This window comes from Rhamphochromis sp. 'chilingali' (assembly GCF_963969265.1).
Source record: "Rhamphochromis sp. 'chilingali' genome assembly, chromosome: 3".
Lineage (NCBI taxonomy): Eukaryota > Metazoa > Chordata > Actinopteri > Cichliformes > Cichlidae > Rhamphochromis > Rhamphochromis sp. 'chilingali'.
The window spans coordinates 46034213-46048514 of NC_137931.1; the positions used below are offsets into that span (position 1 = coordinate 46034213).

A 14302-nucleotide genomic window follows, 5' to 3' on the forward strand; every position below is an offset into this window, starting at 1 on the left:
AACTCGTTCAAAGAATATCTGAACGCTAACATTTTACACACCAGGCTCCCAAAGTGTGTCAGGACTTCTATTCACGTCTGCTGTGTTTGTCTTGTCTTCGGGTGCCTTTGCGCTCTGTCCAGGATGCGTGTTCGGTGGTGAGCGACTATGACTGCCCCTGCATCGAGGAGAGCAGCAGTGTGGAGGACTTGCAGAGCATCAGCCCCTCTCTCAGGGACTCTGAGTACTTAAAAGATCTGCGGGGAGGTACGCCGACCTCGCAGACAACTGCATCCACAGTGACCGCAGCCACGGAGAGCGTCGACCTCCAGGAGCCTCTAAACACAAACAGTCCAGCCCTAAACCGACCTGCACACTCTTTTCTGAACACGCACTCCCCACACTTAAATGCACCGTTCCCGTCCTGCGAACAGCCTCCAGAGGAACTTCCTCACAACCTTGTGGTCACTCAGCTCAGTCCTAAGTTGTTACCAGGTGGGTTCACTGATTGCGAGGACTCTCTCTGTGGAGGCTCTGCAGTAGGGCGGAGCTCGCCAAGTAATTTGATCGGATTGTCGGGATCGATGGAAACGGCATCGACAGCGGCGATGGAGGGAGCAAAGGACCAGTGCTCAATGGATTTTGATGGAGAGCCAGACCTGGACAGCTTTCCTATCCTAATCAGATCCATGTCTACATCTCGGAGGCACAGCTGGGGTGTCCCTCTGTCCCCCATCAACCTGGGGAGGAGGTAAGACGCAGAGCCGGACACGCAGAAACATTTCAGAGGAAGCGTCTCCTGTTACAGTCCAAATCTACTTGACTCATAAGTCATATAATAAAGTTTCTACATAGAGAAACATCTTGCTTCAGTATTACTCAGCACAGTTGTCACGCTCAAAAACACTTTTCTGCCTGTGTTATTTAAGTGAGCTGAACGTTTCCTGTGGTTGGTCTTTCACAGCTTTTTAAATAATGACGGTGAAGCTTCTTTGAGCTGTGAAAATGAAACGAGCACAAAAATACTGACAAAACAGAAAATACACACAAGTCATAGACTCCCTCTGTCTCCCACATGTGTGTGTGTGTGTATATGCACATGCTTGTATATGTAAATCTATTTGCTTTGTGTTTGCTTGCCGTGCTGCCAGACTCAGTCTCGACACCAAGGCCATAGACAGTGACGGAGAGAGAGATGATGATGATGACGAGGAGCGACAGAATAGTCTTTTCCAGTCCACCTACAGCTGCTCGCCGTGTCCTGAGGAGGACTCCGGCAGTCCTGATGGCTTCAGCCTGAGGGTAAGCTGCCCAAAGATCAGGGTCACTGTGGTGGTAATAACTCAAAAGTGGCATCGAGGAACTAAACTTTTTTGTTAAAGTAATCTCACAACAAACCAAAAGCAACAATGTCATTTAGTTCCCTCTGAAGACGTCACAGACGTGCAGCTCTGCGCTGAACTCGAGCTCAGTGATTTCCTCAAACTGCAGGATGCTGTTCATCTTTCAGAACAAGCAGGTGCATTTCTGTGACACTGCAATGAATGAACACATCAACCAGTGAGCTTCTAATAGTTTTTGGAAAAGACTGGAAGTCCCAGAGGACTTTTGGTCTGGGACATATGGACGATAGGAAAGCTGTAGGTGACCACAGCTTGGATATTTGATACTAAACAACAAATTAACTGAACCACAAAGAATTTTCTGACCACATTGACCAAAATAACTGAATGTAAATTGCCGTCTGCATAAGAAATCTATCGTATACAGTAAGTGTGTGTGTGCTGCTTGCTGAGGAGTGGATACACGTGCGTTTATTCTTCTTCTGTCAGGACCACGGTGAGCCCGGCAGGCAGCTATACTCCCGCTCAGAGATCCTTGCTACAGACGATTGCTCCCGTGCTGCACACATTTCTCGTGTTGTCCAGACATCCAAACGGGCTGCCAGGGCAGCAGGAGGTGGGCCGGCGGCTTTAACGCCTGTAGAACAAATCTAAGTTCAGGTTTTATCACCTGAAGGCATCTTTCCTCATAACTGACCAGTTTATCTTTTTCACCTGTAGCTGAGGAATTTGACCCGGAAGAAAACCTGCATTCTACTGAAGGACAGACGCATATGTGAGTACACGTCATTTACATCAACATAGCTGCTCGTTCTCACCGTGTTCGAGAAGCTGTTTCTGTCGAGTGCAAGTTTAAAGATGTTTGAAAGAAGGAAGTAGTTTGATTACATTAGGAAACACGTCTTCTAAACTATGTTGAATTGTATTATTGCAGTTTTTGACTCCTTTAGTGCAGCAGTGCAAATCCTGCTCTGTAGCTTTAAATGGTGAGCTGCAGCTCTCTCACTCCCACATAGCAGAGGGGCTTTCCCCACTCTCTGCTGACATTTCTGCTCCATGTCATATGTCAGCAACCTTCTCCTCCCACAGTTCCCTCTCCCAGCTCCTTAGATGGCCCCTTTGTGTCTGTGTGTGTGAGGGGGAGGGTTATTTTATATGTACCCGGGCGGTGTGCGGACACAGCACACGGGGGAGGATTCTTCTCAAAATCAGCACCCAGCTCCTAGAATTGTTCTCCTCCACTTAGTCTCAGTGTCTTGTTTGTCTCAGGGTGATGGTACAGAAAGTTCTGCAGGAGCTAAAGAAGTACCACGGGTAAGTAAACAGGAGAGGGAGGTCTGCGTGCTTTCACTGCTGTAGCGGCGTCCCAGTCTATAAAGCACCAGCAGAGCCAGACTGTAGAGCGTGCGTGTGCACACACTGCACTGTAAGTGCAAGCATGTTTTTGCCATGTTTTGCATGTTGACATTGTGCAGTGACACGGCTGTTATCACTGGGAAAACACTCACCGAGTCTAAACCACACTCTTTGTTTTTGTACAGTTTAAAGACTTGAGCCACGACAAACACGTTTCTCACATTTGGAGATTTTTGAATCCAGCCTTTCATTGTCATTGTTGTCATTGACAGAGAGAAGCAGAGAAGCAGCAGATCAGACGCCAAAGATTCAGGAAGTGTCACTTGGTACGAGTTCCTCTCTAACGAGTAAGTACGGCCCTCACCGTTGTTCCCCTGTGACTGAAGCTCATCGTCTCACATTTGGGATGTTTGTGATCTCAGCGAGTCCTGGGAGGAGTTTTATTAGCCGTCGGTGACGGGATACAAAACTGAAAGCAGTGAAAGACAAAGTGCTGATACAGTGCAGGCTGCTCTTGGTTCTGCAATAATGTGGTTTGTTTTTATAGAAACCATCAGAAAACTGTTACTAATCAACAATGTCCCCTGTTTGCCAGGATGAATTTCTGATGTGTGCTTCAGGGGAAGTTTTATGGGTTTTTATTCCCTTACTATGTAAAGCTCCCTGAGATGACCTGATGCTGCACAAAAAAGTCAATTGAAACTCAACAAAGAGTGTAATGCTTTTAAAGTCAGGGATAGCAGTGGATCATCTGCTTCCATCTCACCCTTTAAAGGCTGAAAGCAGAAGAAAAAGACGCCACAGAGATGCTGTGGTGTCTTTACACTAGCCTGTAGTTTATACTTTACTCTCTTGCTCATCTACCAGGAATGAAGAAGAGGAGGATCGTATAGAGAAGGTGGAAAGAGGCACCAAAGTAAAAAGGACTCTGAGCTCTCTCAGGAACAGGATGACCGGCTCCTTCAATAAAGACAAGGTAATCCTGTGAAGCCCCTACGACTTCATGGCGAAATATAAATGTACCTTTTGCACTGAAGTGCGTGGCACGTTTGGCCTAATGATTGCATCTTAAAGCAGATTGCAATCTCTATCCGAATTGTATGTCCTGCCTCAGCCATGAGATGTCATGTTTATTATGTCTGAAGAACACAACATGTGCATGAAAAAACCAATCTGCCTCTTTCCTTGTTCCTCTGCAGGGTAAGAACCGCGAAAAAGAGCCTCAGAAAGACAAGGTGAAGGACAAGGACAGGGAGCCCAAAGAGAAAATGTGTGGCATTCACAGCAATGGGCATCATTTGGTGCCAGGTTCCTTCTCCAGTTGTGCCACGTGCTCGTTGTGCAGCAAGGCGCTGCAGAAAAAGCATGGCCTGCAGTGCACGAGTGAGTAACACCACAGCCACAGGTGTACACGCACCCACGCTTCTTCTCAGTCGGACACATATGTGCACAGGTGCCGCGCTCATGCACAAGCTCGCATCTATTTATACTGCATGCACACTCACTCGCCCACTTAGTGGCGCACTCATGCACACAGGTAAACAAACCACACACACATGCACATACAACACGAAGAGCTTGTGCTCACTAAACACCCGTTCAGCCTCCTTACACTGACATCTTTGTCAAAGCACATACATGGAATCAGACAGCAGCTTTCACCACCCGTCACAGTGACTGTGGCTCCTCTTTGGGGCTGTTGAAGACATTTTGCCGTTCCCTTCCCTTGTTAGATGCTAAGATGACACAGCCTTCCCCTTTCCCGCCTCATCATTACTTTACCTCATCAGGTCACACACCTCGGTGAACTTGTTTGGACAAATTCTTGCAGATGTTTCGGTGAAGCTGCAGCTCGCCTTAGATTTGTTTTTCTAGTTTGCAACATATTTCAGATTTCTGCTGTCTTGTACGTGTTGAATGAGCTCGAAGTGGAAAAGCTGAGCCTCGCTTTGTCTCAAGGTAACCAAAGCTTCATGAATCCATTGGTCTGTTACTCTTAAGCCAATCAAGGGCAGCGTACAGGCTATAGTCAGAATAATGTTACCGAATGTGTCTTTGCACATTTGGAAGATTATAAATAACTGCAACAGCTTCTGATGAACTACTTGTACCGTGCATGGAAGAAGTTTCCCAGTGAAACTCTTTAATAATGGCAGTCGTGTTAGTGGACGTAGACGAGAGTTAAGAACCTTTAGTCTGTATTATTCACATCTGACCATAACGTGTCTGACAACTTTACTCAAGTAAAACTAGTTTGCGTGTCAAATGTTAAGCTTCATGTCAGTAAAATGATAAAAAGTCTCTTCTCTTGATAAAGACGATGGCAGCACAGGTTTCAAAACTGCATCTGACCAAACCACAGCGCCACGTTTGGAGAAAATCAAACGCAGCATACCAGCACAACAACCTCACATCAACTGTTGGGCACGGTGGTGGGCGGGGCAATGCTTTCAGCTCGTTTTGCAGCCCCGGGACTGGACACCTTGCACTCACTGAGTCCACTGTGCACTTCTTAGTATACAAAAGTATTCTAGAGGCAAATGTGAGATTGTCTGTCTGACCAAACCTGGGTCACACAATAGGACAATGATCCCAAGCACAGCAGCAAATGTTACAGCAGAATGACTGAAAAAGAAAAGAATCGACGTGTTTCGATGGCACCGTCAAGTCAGGTCAGTTACATTTAATTAGTTTAACTTATACAGCACCAAATCACAACAACAGCCGCAGGGCTCTTTATACTGGAAGGCGAAGACCCTACAATAATACAGATGACCTCTTTGAGCAAGCACTTGGCGACAGTGGGAAGGAAGAACTCCATTTAAACAGGAAGAAATCTCGTTCAGGACTCTAGGAGGGGCAGTGACAGGAATGCTGTGGGCGGACCTTAAGAGCATAAACAAATGTCCACAAACCTAAAGCGATGCAGTTAAAATGGATGGTTCTAGACACACTCTCAGTATTGATGTTACATCTATGTTTATACAGGTTTGTTAAAGTGACAGTTTTAAACTCCTACTGGGTATTTCCTTTCCATCACCGTGACTGATGCTGGCAGTGTGGACTTTTGTCACATGTGTTGACATTATTGTAAACCAGAGGCCGTCTTCTCATAAGCCATGTGGTCTGGCTGTTGAGAATTTCACATCAACAAATAAAGTTTCCAGTAACAAGGAAACAGAAGTGTTCTCAATGTCATCACCATTTCTCTTTGCTTTCACTGGCACATGTGGATGGGAGCACTGGGGGCATTTAGTCATTCTGTGCTATTGCTTCATTATTTCATGACTATAACCCAATATTTCCTTTCTCCCTCTATTCTGTGGCAGACAAAGGCCATAATACGTCCAGGCTATTTATACACCGTGCAGTCTGGCGGTCAGGATGTAATATATGGTTGTTTCTTATTGTTTGCTTATTAAACAGAGCTGCTCTGGTATCCTTCAGCGAGGCTCGGCGTGCCACACATTCAGTGTCTTCCTCTTTGGACTGCCTCTTTTTTGACATCTTCGTCTTTCAGCTGCTCCCCTTAAGGGTGGATCATCTGCCTCCATCTCACCCTGTCCCTAGCATCATCACAACGACCCACTACATACCACTACATCCACGAATCCCCTCTTTTGTCCTCCTTCCTTTTCTTCCTCCCTTCAACATCCTTTGCCCAGCATATCCACATCTAACCTTGTACATCCTGGTCACTCCCAGTGAAAGTCTGAGCATCTTCAACCATACACTGTCATCTTGTAAACCTTCTCTTTCATTTTGCTGCTATCCTTCTGCCGCAAATCATCCCTAATACTCGCGGATGAAGCAGGCTCTCATCCACCTGCTCCCCGGTCTCACTACAGATCACATTGTTGCCTGTAAATATCATAGTCCACAGAGCCTCCATCACTGTGTCAAAGAAGAAGGAAGGGTCTTAGCAGATTGCTGGTGTAATCCTATCCTCACCTTGAACCTGCCTGTAAACCTGCTGTACACCCTGCACCACCCTCACATCCTTCTTCACGCAGTACCACAGTTCCTCTCTTGCTTTCATAGATCCACAGAAACCACAGTGCAGTTCTTTTTGACTTTCTCTACACTTCTCCATCAGCACTCTCAAAGCAAACATGTCTCTAGTGTAAAGTAAAGTAAAGTGTGCGTGTTAGTCCCCATAGGGAAATAGTTTACTTTCTCGGCATGAGGACACTGCTGTTCACTTATCGTCACCTCTCAACAACTCTTTCCCATATCTTCACGGTATGACTCATCAGCTGTATCGCTCTATAGCTGCCTCAGCTCTGTACATCACCCTTGTTCCTGAAAATCAGTACCAGTACACTTTTCCTCTGATGCTCGGGCTCTTTCACTCTCCGAGATTGTGTTAAACAATCTGGATAAAACAATAATAATAATTATAATAATGCATCTGTTACATTTCTCCATCCATCAATCATCATCGCTGCTGCTGCTGAATGAAGTCACAAACCCTAGATGCTCATGTGTTGTTGTTCCGCGGACACAGGCGTGAGAAAACAAGTGAGTGTCCCTTTAATTTGAACTCAGCCCTGTGGGGATTCAGCCTGTGGAATGCGTCGTTTGTATGCCAGAGATTGTTCCCAGTGGAGACACAAACTGGACAAAACCGAGTATGTGGGATACTTGTTGCTGATCTCACTGGCCGGTGTGTTTTATTTAACTCACGGACAGACTACAATTCCCTTCGGATGCAGCTGATTCAGGCAAACCCGAGTCTTCTTGGGCGGTAAGAAGCGGCTACTGTAGCGATGGTCTCAAGCGGGATCAGGTGGATAACTCCCGTTGTTTCCCTCTGTGGACTTTTCAGTCATTCCTGTCGTTAGCTAAGCCAGCTAAGAGCTAATCAAAGCCAACTAGGAGCTTTTTTCTTTTCCCTCCAGTGTTGACTCGGTGTGATAATAAGGGCAAGACACATTTACTTCCCCGAGAGTTTAATTTATACTTAGCTGGCCCAAATTAGCTCCCAGCTATTCTCAGCGTAGTGCTGGCTACTTATTAGCCTCGCAGCGCTTAGCGTGCTAGCTCGCGAACAACCTCTCCTTCTCGAAACACAAGGTTAGCTGAAAGCTTGTGTCTTTGTGGCGTAAACAAACCCACAACGTCACGAAACTCGTCTGTTTGTTGAACTTTACGTGGGTTTTTCGGTGACTTTGCTCTGCTGCCGGTTATAGACTTTGCACGAAGCTCAACAGGTGATTGCTAGCGTTAGCTTCCAAGATAACTTGGTGTGCCTGAAGTCTTAATTTACTGGCGTTTCCTCTCATGTAACGTGTTTCAAACGGAGCGTGTATTCACGTTTACAGCAGTAATGTTAGAGCAGTGTTGACCGAGGCTGTCTCCACCTCGTTTCCATCAGCCTCCTTTATTTGTCTTTGCTCCCTCCTCTTAGCTGACTGAGACCCAGGCAGCTTTTATTCCTTAAATGTATATTCTTCAGTGTATTAAATGAGATGCTTCCCATTCCTCAGCCGGGCAGGTGATGCCCCTCTGCCAGAGCTTTGCTGGCATCAGGCGATAGGAATGCCCCAGGCTGAGGGGTGACCATTCAGCCTGTCACCTCACTCTTCAGCCTTTCTGTTCTGACTGGGTCACATGGTGCTAATTGTGCTTGGCAGGTCTACCAGTGCATAACAGCCCACTCCACTGACTCTGGGTCTCACCCATGTCTGCCTGTTAGCACAACACTTCTTTATGCATCACTGCCTTTCCTTCAAGCATGCCCGGCTCTCTGAATGTTTGCATTTTACACGATTGAAGGTTTGGCTCTCACACTAGTATTCTCCTCCTGTGGACCATTGTTGTCTACTTTTATACTGGTAACCTTTGGCCTAATTAATCAGGAAATGGGGGGGGGGGGAAGCACCATTACCAAGAAAAAGTAGAATGGTTTGGACCATTACTTCCAGGAGTGAGAACCAGATTAATCTAATAGTTCAAACCCAAGCAAGGTCAAGTGTACGACAATGAAGGCATGGTTGTTGTGCTAATTTATGTTGTGCATTAGATTATTGGTGGTCTTCTTTTGGTGGAGATGTTTCACTTCACTTTGTAAACTGCGCCGCTTCCCTCCCGTTTCATTAGATGATGTCATTGGGTTGTCTGGCCTCTTTGGACTTTGTCCCAAATGTTTTTGTCGCTAGTGTTTTTGGGGATTAAGAGTAACTTCTTTCTTTTTCTTTTTTTGCATGCATGATTGCACAGGAAGCTTTGTGCTAGAATGTTTTTTTTAAAGTGACCTGTTTTCCTCTTTACCTTTAGTCGATCAGCTATTTGTGGTAATACGGTTGATTGGGGTCACACATGCTTTTCACATGGTTCAAAACGATAAGCAGCCTACTTATTGAACTTTACCGTCAAGTTAATTTCCTCTCAAATTGTGACACTGCACTGTCCAAGTTATTCTGTGGAAGGGTGATATGTTTAACTTCTATTGTAGCTTACATGCTCTCTCTGTGTTTTCTCTCGGTTTCCTATCTAGTTGATAGGCATGCATTTAGTTACTGTGGATATCCATATCCATGGTTTAATAGCTGTTTGTGTCAGCTCTGCAGTGGACTGACCGAGAGGACATGCTTGAAAATGCTTTTCATTCACATAAATCGAACGACGTTCACATACAAAGGGCTCTGGTTCTCTAAGTCATGGGAACCAAACGGACTGCCTTAGTGACTTTGAATGCCATGTGTGGGATTCTGGTCATAACAGAGCCACTGGATCCACTCACAGCAAGCGTCTATAGTCAGTGTTTTTTGTTTAAGTCGTCATTAGTCTGTAAGTGAACAGTGGATGTGACCTAAAATGAGCTCTTGTGGCCCTTGACAGCAATTGCAGTGCTAGCCTCTATGGTTTAAAGCCTATACTTAGAGCTGTGACAGGGTTATTGCTTTCACATGAATTAACACAACAGCTTCCTGTGTTTTTGCACTTTGTCTTTGCTGTGAGTTATATATATTTTCCACAAACCAGGCTGCACCTTCAATCTGCATCTATCATATAGTAAGGAATAAAGTAAAGACATTTGTGTGTGTGAAGCAGGATCGCAACGAGAGCTTAAGATTGACAGAAATGCACAGCTGCTTGAATCTGAGCCACCCGAGCACCATCAGGTAGCCAGGCGTTCTTAAATTCTTTCTAAATAGATTCAAAGCCAGCATCGGCAAACTCACAGCTGCTTTAGGATCTAAAATGTGCATCCTTTGTTATTGCATGTTGTAAAACCACCTGCGACGGAAACTGCAGTTTCACAACCTGACAGCGTTTCTGGGCCGCGTGTGAAAACAGTGTTTACATGATGTGATGTGTGAAATAATGCTTTCCTGGAAGAAACCCCTGTTCTTCTGTTGACCTCTGCCAAATCCAATGCCGGGCATGTGAGATAACACATTTTCTCTAGAAGTGGAGTAGCAGCACAGCTTTTTTTTTTTTCTTCTAATTTTCTATCAGTTACAGCAGAGAGCAAAGTATCATTTTCACTTCTAGTTCACTGTGACTCACTGAAGTGTGCACTCTGTACCACAAGAAGACTTGTTGTGCGATGGGGTGTCAGCAGATGTTGGGTGTGGTCGTGGTTTTGTTAGGGAGCCGAGTGTCCCGTGGATCAGCGACTGACATCAGTAACTGTAACTTCTGACATTTCTCAACAGTATCAGTCGTCCAGCTGATGATACGCGATCCCGTCCTCTAGGGCTGTGCGATATGACCAAAACCTCATCTCCCGATATCAGACATCTATCGTCCGATAACGATGTAAATCACAAAAATGTAACATTTTCTGTAAACTCGTGAATCTCGGGCAGCTCGACTTGCGTGAAGTGTTTCCAGCTGTGCGTCGTGTAGCTGGAGTCGAGTGTTTTAACCGATGCTGAAACGATACATTTTTAGACATAAGTTGTAACGGCGCCGTTTTCTTTGTGAGTATTTATTACACGGCGTGCTGCGGGGAGAAGCCTGTTCTAACGTTTGAGTCTAAGATCTATTTTTTAGCACCTGGCGGCTCTTTTTTACTTCTCATCTGTAAATAATCTGCATCTTTCACGTGATTCAGTTTATTTTGAAAAGTCTCAACAGGATCTTGAGCTTTATTGTGAAAGGTTTATGTGGAACATAAACAAGCGGACACGTGATGCTGTTACCTTCATTGTTGCTAATGACAACGCATAAAAACAGGTGCTTGTCCGTCCGTAGTGTGGTTATATCAAATATAAGAGAAAGAGAGAACTTTAAGAAATTAATATAAACACTACAGTGACATCAGAACCATGAACAAATATTGCCCTAAACAGTTTATTTTGCAACACCACGAAACAAACGACAGCGTAAAATGAAACGACAGACGCTTTTATATCGTCATCAGATATATATGGTTATATCGAACAGCCCTACCCTCCTCACCTGAGCTCTGCTTACTTTGATCTCTGTCACCACCCGTGTGTTCAGCATGACTGGTGCACAGTGTGCTATTGTTAACAAGCTGCAATGATAAGCTCGGTGATATCAGTGAGCAGAAAACCTACTGTTCTTGCTTATCTAAGGTTAATCTTTTACTTCTATTGACTGATAATATTGCAATGACATTGATTTTTTTTTAAACCCCACACAGATATACTTAATTATTAATCCCGTCTGCTTCTCAGTACCTTTCCAAGACAGGAACTGCCGTACTGCATAAGGAAGTGCGGGACGGTGACACAGTGGTGAGCTGTGTGGTAGGAGTCGGAGGTGGGCTTTGTGTTTGCAGTGTTGATGGACAGGCTGACAGATCGGTCAAGTCTCTGTGGACTGTTCGCAGATGACATTGTGCTCTGTAGTGAGAGTAAGGAGCAGGTGGACGAGAGCTCTGGAAGAAAGAGGAATGAGCCTTGCCCGTGGGGCCGGTTGTCTTCATTAAACAATGAATTTGAGCTCGTCTGTCGAACAGCCAGATTAGCAAGAAGATTACATTTTATTTTCTTTTTCATCTTTTAGTTGAATCAGGATGAAAAGTTGGAAATTTCTAGTTTCTTCTGAAGTTCCTTCTTGTCCAGCCTTTAGCTGCTAAACAAAGTCTAAAAGGGGAAAATGGGCTTAGATTCAACGCAAAGTGCTTCTAGTTGCTATTCACAATTTAAGTATATATCTGCTGAATACAGCTCAAAGAGAGGCACAGCGGTGCTGGTTCAGATTATTCAGAAGCCAGTTTCTGTTTTCTTTTCCTTCAGCTGAGCCAGCAATTGTTCATTTATTGTGAGAGCGAGCGAGCAGCAGACACAGAGAAAAAAGCTAAGAGGCAAAAAGCTGCATGCAGAGCGTTTTCACACACAAACGATCACCTGTCTCACTGCTTCATGCTTTTTCTGGGTAAGAAGATACAGACTTATCATTTGTCTCCATTGTAGCGGCTGTATTGTGGTACCAGCATTCAGAAGGGAGGGGTAAGGACTAGAAACATTTAGCATTTAGTGGAAGTTGCTGATACGGCTCACGCCAGCGTCACCTTTGTCAGCCAGCTACAAAGCCTGATTTCAAACACTCGCCACGCTGCCTGCGTCGGTGTAAAGGAGGCAGCGCTGACAATGAAGCTTTAGGACATAAACATCATCAGTGAACGAGTTATTGTGCGACGTCACACTTTCTCTTGTGATGCACTGACTTGATGCAGTCAGCTGAAATTTGTTTTTCACCAGTCACAGCGTAGATAAGGTTTTACGGCTTCAGTCTGCGTACGCAACCATGTACTTGTCCGTCTTGTTTGTATTATCGTGGTTTTACCTGGAAGGGATGGGAACACGCTTTGCATGCTGAAGCATGACTAATTTGTTTGGCTAGCCTTGTCCTCCAGAAAAGGCTTCGGGCGTTTACAGTATGTGTTGTACTGCACGCTGCCAGGTTGCAAGATCTCAGTAATCGCGTACGCGATAGAGGAGAACTTTTCTCACCCCCAGTTTATTTTTCCATAACAGCTTTTATCTGTGTAATTAGCAGAGAAGTATATACAGCCATGTCATCTAAACATGCAGCAGCAGCAGCTTTGGGTTTAATAAAGACAGAAATATAAACCTGTTACTGAGAAAAAGGAAGCTGCTGGTCCGACTGCGCTCTGACTCTGTGTCTTTATGGGGAAACAAACAGAAGCCACAGCCACTGTTGCACCAGTCCCACCAGTTTTACTGTACAAATACATGCCTGAAAACAAACATTGTGATTTGTTTGCATGAGCTGAAAGTGCTGTCCTTCAGCTTTCTGTTTCTTTGCCTTGTCTGAATCACAGCTTTGTACTTGTGATGGCGTCGCCTTCAGGAGCTGCTCAAATGTTGTTCTTTTTCATTTCAAACATGCATCATTGCCAAAACTTTGTGGTCTTGTATAAACCTGCTCCTGCAAAGACTAATGATACACTGACTGTAAGTTTCTGCCCTGGTGTTTTTCAGATTGCGCTGTGAACGTTCACAAGAGCTGCAAGTCTCTGCTGGGGGAGTGCACCAGCAGCAAGAATAAGGTAAACACTCGAAACACGGCGAGCAGCCACGATTAGGCCACGCTGGGTTTGATTGCGCTCTACAGGCCTGGACTTTAATGTGATGTTGCACGAAGGAGTTGCATATCACTTCCTGTGTCCTCTTCTGTGGTTCGATTACCATTAGTGCTTCTGTGCAACGCTGGCAGTGATGACACGTAGAAACCTTCAGACGGGATTTATTTTGTCAAGCATGAGAAATCTGGAGGAATGTTTATGTTAAAATGACTTTTGGATTGATGATGAAACGAGAATTTGCTGTTTGACCGTGACGGCAGGATTCAGTGTTCACTGTGACAGTGAAGCGGGCGTAAACAGAAGTGTCGATGATGATGCTGCTGCTTGTAATTTCCACATTCAATACGAGGGCTGTCGAAACATTTTGCAACAACCGCGCCCATGACTCCCAAACATACACCGTCTCTTATGCATCTGCACAATATGAGCTCACTGGAGCATCAAGAGGACTTATCCTAGTCTACAAGTCATACTTCTTAAAAATTATTTTTGGGGATTTTTAGCGTTAATTGATTTGATGGAGCGCTGATCAGAAAGCAATTCAATTTTACTTATATAGCGCCAAATCACAACAAAAGTCGCCTCAAGGCGCTTCATAGATACAGAGAAAAACCCAACAATCATATGACCCCCTATGAGCAGCACTTTGGCGACAGTGGGAAGGAAAAACTCCCTTTTAACAGGAAGAAACCTCCGGCAGAACCAGGCTCAGGGAGGGGCGGGGCCATCTGCTGTGATTGGTTGGGGTGAGAGAAGGAAGACAGGATAAAGACATGCTGTGGAAGAGAGACAGAGGTTAATAACAGATATGATTCAATGCAGAGAGGTCTGTTAACACATAGTGAGTGAGAAAGGTGACTGGAAAGGAAAAACCCAGTGCATCATGGGAATCCCCGGCAGCCTACGTCTATTGCAGCATAACTAAGGGAGGATTCAGGGTCACCTGGTCCAGCCCTAACTATATGCTTTAGCAAAAAGGAAAGTTTTTGAAGCCTAATCTTGAAAGTAGAGATGGTGCATGAAGGGACAGTGACGTGCACGCAGTGACTTGTGTGGACACGTTTCTGGGTTTTAAGCACACAATGTGCTGGAC

The 14302-nt window shown here is 45.1% G+C and overlaps 1 protein-coding gene across 2 annotated transcripts in view; it reads left to right on the top strand.

Moving 5' to 3' along the window:
- The window catches only part of arhgef18b (rho/rac guanine nucleotide exchange factor (GEF) 18b), a 37424-nt gene that overhangs the window by 6590 nt on the left and 16532 nt on the right, over positions 1–14302 (top strand). The window contains exons 3-10 of one of the 2 annotated variants that reach the window (XM_080876783.1): positions 123–730; positions 1131–1281; positions 1812–1938; positions 2043–2097; positions 2951–3025; positions 3546–3654; positions 3878–4061; positions 13106–13173. In XM_080876783.1, coding sequence (XP_080732909.1) covers positions 123–730; positions 1131–1281; positions 1812–1938; positions 2043–2097; positions 2951–3025; positions 3546–3654; positions 3878–4061; positions 13106–13173 — 1377 coding nt within the window. Of the gene's footprint in view, positions 1–122; positions 731–1130; positions 1282–1811; positions 1939–2042; positions 2098–2489; positions 2637–2950; positions 3026–3545; positions 3655–3877; positions 4062–13105; positions 13174–14302 lie in introns of those variants that run through there. The other variant, XM_080876784.1, reaches the window with a different exon arrangement.